We start from the raw sequence: 9,923 nt of genomic DNA, 5'->3' as shown, positions 1-9,923 counted from the left end.
TCATATTTTGACAGAATAAGCCTTGCAACTAAACTTCACTAACAAAAAGACAACCCGCATTGCAAGTCCTACATTTGAACCCTAACCCTGCCTTTCTGGATTCAAACCTCTTCAGTCAAACACACAATATTTGCATTTGTTTCAGACATGCAGTCCTTAAATTAGGAAAGACTTACTTAAAAGTGAATACTATTAATTTATTTTTGCTAACATCCCAACAACCACATGTCTTGGCAAAATAAAAAGTAAGTTGAATGTCCATAGAGAAGTCATTTAACATTATTGACAGAAATCATGGCTGGAATAGTGCTGTGTGGCCACTTTGTTTGTTTCCCATTTAACACAAAAAAATGTGTAGGATCCTACCTTTATTTATTTATCAGAGAGCCAGGGCACAGACATTTCACTGTACTATGACGATCAACTTGAACTTAGAAGAGTTGTTTTGCCACTTACAACGACACAACTAGACAACAGTTAATTCTACTTTAAAATGATATATTATTTTAAAGTATAGTCTAAATGAAAGTTTATACTTTTAATTATTATATGGGTTTATATTGCTGTGTGTAAACATTTAGCTTGGAAACAATTTGTCACTGGGCTCTTGAGTACTGGGATACATGTGGATATCTAATTTATTATAATCACCACAATAGATATATAAATGATTAACTTTTCTATATTATAATTTTTTATTTTAAATGCAGTACACTCCATATTACCAGTGACCGAAACATTTGTTTTCATTCAATTTTTTTCAATCAGCACATTTCAACACGAGATACACTTTTATTGCACTTACATGGTATCTCTCTGACCAGTCAACAGTTTATAACAGAACAGATGCTTAAATGTTCTTCTGATTTTGGACATTTGCATTCCATACATGATAGGATTCAAAAGTGGTTGTACGATGAGAAAATACAGAGAGAGAAAGATACGCAGCACACTGGGAACACCGGTCATATCAAATCTGCTCTGAAGTATCTCAAAGCAGCAGCCAAAGGAAAAGTTCAACAGAGACACAAGCTGAGGTGTGCAGGTACTGACAGCTTTCTGTCTGGTCTGTTTGGAAGCAGCAAAACAAACCTTAAGAATTTTCAGGTAAGAAAAAAGGATCGGAAGAAGAGGGACTAAGATGGTGAGAACAACAACCAACAGTCCATAAATGTTATACCCTTTGGTGTCAGAACATGCCAACTTAACAACTAGGTAGTTCTGACAATACAAACTGTTAATAAAGTTTCCACACAGAGTCAAACTGATGTTTAAGAATAAAGCAATCAGACATTTCACAAAAGAGTACAACCATACCACAAAAATAAAGATGAACACCTTATTCAAAGGCATGCGTGTGTTATAATATAGAGGACAACAGATAGCAAGATATCTGTCATAAGACATGATGGCTAAGTTACAAAATTCTATACTTCCATATGTATATAAACAGAAAATCTGCAGGAAACAAAAGGGAGCAGAAACAGTGTGAATGTCAGAGAGAATCTGAAGCAGAAGGAATGGAAACAACCCTGTACTACCATACAGCTCATTTACAAACAGGCTGCACAGAAAAAGGTACATAGGTTCACGTAAGCTTCTGTTCATACAGATAACCACAATGAGAGACGTGTTGACAGCAACAATTACAATGTAAAGCAAAGCAGTTATCAGGAAATAAAAGTATCTTAAGTTTCCAACATGCAAATAAGCTCCAAGAATAAAATAAGATAAATTTGATAAAGTTGAATTAATCATCATTCTCCTTTTAAAAGACAAAACAACTACAAACAGGGTGTGCAAATATTGAAAAAGTTTGTTTTCATCAATTATCCCAGAATAAATAATTAGTTTGTCTAAATGTACAGTATCACAGGCAGCGTAAACTTACCCAGCCAGACTGTCTGTCAAACAGTCACCTCTAACTGTCGGAAACACTTGCTGTGTTATAGCTTTCCAGAACAGAAAAGTCCCAACAGGCCAGTCCTACGTCATTATTGTTAGCAGTAAAGGCTTGACAACAGTCAGATGTGACTGAAGCAAGTTAAACTTCATTTGAATGGCTGGTTTCAAAACAAAGCTTCTTTATGTGTTTAATGTGACACTTACATAAGAGTATAGTTTGATTTTGGGGGGTTATGTGATGATTAGCAAGACAGGAGAGAAGGTCATCATTACTGCTTCCCAAAATGTAACATTGTTAACAATTTTTTCTGGCTCTTCTCAGATTTTTTGCTTTCTCCTTGTGAAATACTAAAAAGTTTAACCTCTTGAAAAGGATTTGAAAAACTAAAAAAATTAAACAATCTGAATCTGGTTTCTGTTTGGTCGTGTGGCCTGCAGCTGGTGTAGACACCATGTTGTTTTGCAATTGGGTTTCCCAGCGTTTGTAAGGTTTGCCTTCTTACAGTTTTCCTGTTCTGCAGTTCATAACATGTGTCGTTGTTATATCTGCCTCCGATCCCTTGTTTTGCGGCGTTGCTGGCATTTCTCCTGGCTGCAGATCTCATATCAAAATGACAAAGATGTAAAGATAATAATAAAATGGAATTGTACGCTTTGGGGATGTGCTGCATGGTGGTTTAAACATGGTACTATAAAGGTGCTTTCAGACCAAAAGCAAAGCGTGGGTCAAGAGTTGGTGAGTTTACATACAAAGTCAATTCAAAGACGCGTAGAGCCGTGATTTCCTTTTGGCAGCGCGAGACGTCGCAAAGGGGCCGCTGCCGGCGACGCAAAGGAATTCGCAAGTTGAATATTTTCAACTAAAGTGAGAAAGTCGCATGACGCTGAGTCGCGATAGCCTATCAGCGTTGAGATAGTCCGTACGTCACCGACGGTTGTGTGGAGAGGGCCAAGCAGAGCGGGCGATTGAAAGCTGCTAAACTTTGAGGAGAGGAGCAGGGAGCAGTGCTGCTGCTTTTGGACAAATAAACACTTCATATACTTCATATATAAAAACCAGACAAAACTGGACATTATTTGGAGAAAAGAAAGCGAGGAGGAAGAACTACCTGGTGAGTTCAGAAAACATGTGTATGTAACTTTATTCCAGCAAATGTCTTACCAACTTCACCCAGTATGTGAGCTGCCATACTAGAGAGGAGAGGACCCTGGACTTGCTGTATGCTAAAGTTAAGCATGCATACAGCTCTTCCCCCCCCCTCCCCCCACATCAATCCCTGCTATGTGTCTCTGGTGAAAAGGCAGCCTACGACCCCAAGGACAGTGAGGAGATGGTCGGAGGAGGCCTATGAGCACTTCAGGGATGTTTTGAGGTGACAGACTGGGCACTCTGTGAGCCACATGGAGAGGGCGTAGATGGGCTTACTGAGTGTATCTCAGACTACATCAACTTCTGTGTGGACTGCACGGTCCCAGCAAAAACTGTCCATTGTTACCCAAACAACAAACCGTGGGTAACAAAGGACATCAAGGACACCCTGAATGCTAAGAGGAGGGCTTTCAGAGATACTAATAGGGAGGAGGTGAGGGCCACTCAGGGGGAGCTGAAGGTGAAGATCAGGGAGGGTAAGGAGAAGTACAGGAGGAAGCTGGATCGTAAACTCCAACAGAACAACACAAGGGAGGTCTGGAGCAGCATGAGGAACATCACTGGCTTCAGATCGACTGGCAGCAGAGGCGCTGAAGGCAGCTTGGACAGGGCCAACTTCATCTGTTCTTTTAAAGATTTGATACTGTGCTCCTGTGCTTTGAAGTAACTTTTACTTGCGGCCAAAATGGTGGCAGTAATACGGTGGATCAGTATATTTGACTGTCACAACCAGAGCGAAATTAATGTTTCATTATCAGAATGTGATCCATTCGGTCGATAACATCTGAAAAGGCTACACCAGCCGCACGTTTACAATTTTACCCCCATTCACATTAGCGGAGGGCTAAACCGGAAGTTAGTCTGCTCGGCAGGCAAAAGTCAATACAGTGGCTGCTGTAGCGCTACTGCCAACTAGGGTTTGGGGGTGTAATTGCAGATTGACGGACGCACAAGTATAAATGCATGGCTACGTGCATAGCTACGCCGTAGGGTACGCACATAGACCCTACGCAGTAGGAGTATCAAGCTTAATAAGTCGGCAGGCCCTGATGGTGTCCGTCCCGGGGTGCTCAAAGCGTGTGCCCCCCAGCTATGTGGAGTCCTTCACCATGTCTTCAACCTGCCTGAGTCTCCAAAGGGTCCCTGTGTTGTGGAAGACATATTGCCTCGTTCCTGTACCAAAGACAAAAAAAACTTCCTAGTGGCTCAAAGGACTACAGACCTGTGGCACTGACGTCCCACATTATTAAGACCCAGGAGAGACTGGACCCCTCCAGTTCGACTACCAGCCCCGACTGGGAGTTGAGGACGCCATCATCTTCCTGCTCAACTGCACCTACGCCCACCTGGACAAGCCGGCGAGCACTGTGAGGGTCATGTTTTTTGACTTCTCCAGTGCTTTCAACACCATCCGGCCAGCCCTACTTGGTGAGAAACTGACAACGATGCAGGTGGATGCCCCCCTCGTGTCCTGGATTGTTGGCTACTTGACTGGCAGACAACAGTATGTGCGCCTGCAACACCTGTGTGTCAGACAGCGTGGTCAGCAACACCGGGGCCACGCAGGGGACGGTCCTCTCTCCCTTCTTCACCATCTACACCACGGACTTTTGAGTCCTGCATCTTCAGAAGTTTTCTGATGACTCTGCTGTGGTTTGATGTATCACCAGGGTGACGAGGCTGAGCACAGAGCTGTGGTGGGGGACTTTGTCACAGAGCAGAACCATCTGCAGCTCAATGTGACAAAGACTAAAGAGCTGGTTGTGGATGTAAGGAGAGCAAAGGCACCAGTGACCCCCGTTTCCATCCAGGGGGTCCCTGTGGACATTGTGGAGGATTACAAATACCTGGGAGTGCACTTTGACAATAAACTGGACTGGGCCAACAACACTCAAGCCCTCTACATGAAGGGCCAAAGCCGTCTCTATTTTCAGAGGAGGCTGAGGTCCTTCAACATCTCCAGGACGATGCTGAGGATGTTTTATGAGTCTGTGGAGGCCAGTGCTATCCTGTTTGCTGTTGCATGCTGGGGCAGCACGTTGAGGGTAGCGGACGCTAACTGACTCAACAAATTGATCCGCAAGGCCAGTAACGTGGAGCTGGACTCTGTCGGTGGTGTCAGAGAGGAGAATTCTGTCCAAACTACATGTCATCATGGACAATGTCTCCCACCCACTCCATGACCTGTTGCTCAAACACAGGATAACTTTCAGTGCAAGACTTATTCCCCCAAAATGCACCACAGAGCGCCACAGGAAGTCATTCTTGCCTGTGGCCATCAAACTTACACTGACATCTGTATCCGACACTCGGATACTTAGTTTTTAAACTGGACTGTATTATCTATTTTTGTGCAATATTATCTGTTTAATAATTAATGTGCAATATTCTCTGCTGCTATTTATTCATTAGCACTTTTTGGTTCACAATAATAACTCTTAATAATGTAAATATTGTACATACCCACAATCCTTTATATTTGTCATTATATTTTATATTTATACTCTACGTATCATTTATATACAAGTGTGACAAATTGTGACAAAAGAATTTCCCGTCAGGGATCAATAAAGTATGTCTGATTCTGATTCTATTGTTGTATTTTACTGTGAACAGGTTAGCATAGCCCTGATCGATCCAAACTCCCTTCAGAAAACAAACATTTTAGAAGTTTCGGTCCTGCTGACAGACCTGACAAAGCATGAATTCATATGTTTAACAAATCTGCATCATATTGTAGTTATTTCAGCATCAGTTTGATCCATTTATTGTTATTTAATCACAGCAAAATGTTTACTTTGGGTTCATACAGCTGTCGTAATCGCGGGCTGTGTTTCGCATTATCGCGTTGTGTGTGAACACTCAGCAGTTGTTCAGCGATAAAACCCCCGCAAGGAAAGCGTTGCGTGGATTAAATTTGTGTTTGGTCTGAATGCCGCATAACTTAGTGCTCATCCTTTTGTAAACTATTTTGTAAGCCATTATCAACCATTCACCCCACTACAACCAATATCCAACCTCCTCTGTCGACACAAATGATTCCAGCGTGTCATTCACTTTTCAATCCTTTCGTAACACAAGGAATATAATTTTCCCCACTCAATTACTATATGTATTCCCCATTGCAAAGCATTTCTTAATCAAAACTAAACATCACACCTACAAATTATAATAAACAAGCTCAACATGTGCATGTTCAACAAGCCTGATCATTTCAATTCAAACAGCCTTTTTGCTGACTGCCCATTTCACAAGGCTGAGAATATGTAATTTGTTCCCCCAGTACTGCAACACAATATTATGTTATAATGATACTGAGTTATCTGCCAACCAGATCTGAGAGTGCTCAATAATCTAGTTGAATAGCTGCATCTGTCTGTGAGAGAGGCTATCTGTCTTTGTATTCATAGCTTTATGAAGCTTCCGGGTGAAGTCTGACTGCCGAGGGCCTAACCTGTCCCGTTCCCTGGCGCTGATCTGCCTGTTGGCTCGTTCCCCCAAACTGTTCCCTTGCCCTGCTCTGCCCACAGGCCACCCACCTGAGAATTCCCTGTCTGGCCCCCCTGTTTGCGCCCTGGACCGGCAGCTTTTTTTGTTTGTTCTGGCCCTCCTCCAGTCCTCCCTCCGCCCACCCTGGTTGGGTCTTGGACTTTTTGTTTTTTTGGGTGGGTTTTTGGTTTAGGGACGTCAGGGGACCTTGTGGGAGGTCATGATCCTCTCTGTGTGTCTTGTTGAGGAGTCTGGGTTTTAGTTCCGTGTCTTTATTCCTAGTCCTGTGCCTTAGTTCATGCTGTAGTATTTGCTTCTAGTTCTTTCTCTGCATCATTTTGGTTTAGTCTGCTCTGTACTCCGTGTTCTCGTTTAGGTTTTGTCTGTTATGATCCCTGTGTTATAGTTGGTCGGTGTTTGTCTGTTTACAGGGGTTTCTGTTATTGTCTGAAGTTAGATTCTTGTCTGGTATTTTGTAATGTGTTCTGTCTGTGCTGGTTATTAATTTTTCCCCATGTCTGCCTGTCAAGTGTTCCATCTGTTCCACCAATTATCACTCTGCCTGCCTGTCTCTGTTTCCCCTGCTATTACTTGGACTCAGCCACTATGTTTGTAAGAGTGCTCGCTTTGTGTTGCCACAATAAACCTTTTGAACTGTACCTGCTCCGCTCTGTGTCCTGTATTTGGGTCCACCAACCTGCTCACCATACCCCCACCTGACAAACCTGGACACACTTGAGTCGTCCATGTGTCTGACTAACAGATAAACTCCAACTTCAGTATCAGTTGAATGTTAAAAGTATAAACTGACTGAATTGGAGGCAATCTCTTAGCAAACATTACAGTTAAATCTCACTGGTGAATGCTTATTTCTGTTTGAAAACACAAACAAGTATTATTGTTATCACTTTATATCAGCGAATGCTTAACTCTAATCTTAGTCAAATATCCAGTTTGTTGTAAAAGTGCCTCGAGGTTAAAGTGCAGGGAACAAATTTCGTAACATGTATGTGTAAAAGTATCTTCTTCTTATTATTATTCAGTATGTGCTCCTAAATAAAGTTAAAGATGTGTGTGATTTATACCTCAAGAAATCATGCTCATAGGTAATGTGTCAGATTAGTAGATGAAATTACAGGTGTGCTGTGCAAAAATTTGATTTTACATGTATGCACTTCTGTATCATTAACTTATGTACTTTGCCCCTTATTATAATGACACTGTGTATCGGTGTTTGGGATAGAATGAGCATCTGGGAGACTGTTTTATCTTAGGAAGACTCCTTTCCTGGGAGAAAGGAACTTCCACTGTTGCTCAAGGCTTTTCTTGTAGACTCCACAATTATCTCCCACCGTTAAATGTTTTAGTTTTCTGTTTCTCTGAGTCAGCCCCTCGTCTTTAGGTATGTGAGGTCTCTGCCCCTGCTGGAGTAACTGTCTGCTTTTCTCACTTTAATAGATTTTACCTCTTTATTTGTTCATTTACCCACAAGGAAATACACAATTACCACCACAATGCGATTCTTTTTACAGCAGTTTAGAACGGTTTACAGTAGCAGAGATTGTATTCTTCTTCTTCAAGACAATCAATCGGACTGATTTCTGTGCACACACAGAGCAGACAGCTAGTGGACTGTGAGGAGATATTGACGAAATGATGTGTAGAATCATATAACCCCCCTTTAGTTATCATGTTATGAATGGTCTGTATATATTTACGTACAGAAGTATGAGAGAGCCAGGGCACAAACATTTCACTGTCCTGTCAAAATAAACTTGAACTTTTAACTTGTTTTCCCACTTTAATGACATAGGCAATAGTTAACATGGCTTTGAATTTATATATAGTTTATAGTCTAAATTAAAGATTTACCTTTTTATACACACACACACACACACACACACATACAGTAAACATGAAGTTGACACAATTTCTGTCTGGGAGTACTGGGATGCTTGTAGACATATAAGGTACAAAGTATAAGATAGATTTATCTGTCATTTTACAACAGTGTTATACACTGAGATTATTCAAATATATTATAATCACCACAACATATACCTTACGTTAAACTTCTCAATATTGTTGTTATATTGTAATTTTAAATATAGTACACTCCACATAAACAGTGACAGAAAGACATTTGTTTCCATTCAGTTTCATGTTTTCAATTAGCACATTTCAACAATATGTGACGATATTGAGAATTATTTAGTTGCACTTACATGGTATCTATCTGACCAGTCAACAGTTTATAACAGAACAGATGCTTAAATGTTCTTCGGATTTTGGACATTTGCATTCCATACATGATAGGATTCAAAAGTGGTTGTATGATGAGAAAATACAGAGACAGAATGATACGCAGCACACTGGGAACACCGGTCATATCAAATCTGCTCTGAAGTATCTCAAAGCAGCAGCCAAAGGAAAAGTTCAACAGAGACACAAGCTGAGGTGTGCAGGTACTGACAGCTTTCTGTCTGGTCTGTTTGGAAGCAGCAAAACAAACTTTGAGAATTTTGATATAAGAGAAAAGGATAGGAAGCAGAGGGATTATGATGGAGAGAACAATACTAAAAAGTCCATAAATGTCATTCAGTCTGGTGTCTGAACATGCTAATTTAACTACTAGGTAGTTCTGACAATACAAACTGTTAATAAAGTTTCCACACAGAGTCAACCGGATGTTTAAAGATAAAATAATTACAAATTTCACAAAAGTGTACAACCATACCACAAAAATAAAGATGAACACCTTGTTTAAAGTCATAAGTGTGTTATATTGTAGAGGACAACAGATAGCAAGATATCTGTCATAAGACATGACGGCTAAGTTACTAATTTCTACACCTCCATAAGTATACAAAGAGAAAATCTGCAGGTAACAAAAGGGAGCAGAAACAGTGTGAATGTCAGAGAGAATCTGAAGCAGAAGGAATGGAAACAACCCTGTACTACCATACAGCTCATTTACAAACAGGCTGCACAGAAAAAGGTACATAGGTTCATGTAAGCTTCTGTTCAGACAGATAACCACAATGAGAGACGTGTTGACAGCAACAATTACAATGTAAAGCAAAGCAGTTATCAGGAAATAAAAGTATCTTAATTTTCCAACATGCAAATAAGCTCCTAGAATAAAAGATAAATTTGATAAAGTTGAATTTATCATCATTCTCTTTTTAAAAGACAAAACAACTACAAACAGGGTGTGCAAATATTGAAAAAGTTTGTTTTCATCAATCATCCCAGAATAAACAACTAGTTTGTCTAAATGTACAGTATCACAGGCAGCGTAAACTTACCCAGCCAGACTGTCTGTCAAACAGTCACCTCTAACTGTCAGACATGCTGATATATACCTTTAGAGAGCAGA

At 40.7% G+C, this 9,923-nt stretch overlaps 2 protein-coding genes across 2 annotated transcripts; both read right to left on the bottom strand.

Moving 5' to 3' along the window:
• Nucleotides 1-801: 801 nt before the first annotated feature.
• On the bottom strand, nt 802-1,758 carry LOC123985393 (olfactory receptor 10A3-like). Its single transcript, XM_046072869.1, has one exon. It carries the CDS (start codon nt 1,756-1,758, stop codon nt 802-804), a length of 957 nt encoding a protein of 318 aa, XP_045928825.1.
• A 7,007-nt stretch (nt 1,759-8,765) lies between these two features.
• On the bottom strand, nt 8,766-9,719 carry LOC123985391 (olfactory receptor 10A3-like). The gene has a single exon (XM_046072868.1). The coding sequence runs from the start codon at nt 9,717-9,719 to the stop codon at nt 8,766-8,768; it is 954 nt and encodes a 317-aa protein (XP_045928824.1).
• Nucleotides 9,720-9,923: the final 204 nt, after the last annotated feature.

Source organism: Micropterus dolomieu, linkage group LG17 (genome assembly GCF_021292245.1).
Source record: "Micropterus dolomieu isolate WLL.071019.BEF.003 ecotype Adirondacks linkage group LG17, ASM2129224v1, whole genome shotgun sequence".
In the NCBI taxonomy this organism is placed as follows: domain Eukaryota; kingdom Metazoa; phylum Chordata; class Actinopteri; order Centrarchiformes; family Centrarchidae; genus Micropterus; species Micropterus dolomieu.
This window is presented reverse-complemented; position numbering and strand designations above follow the sequence as displayed.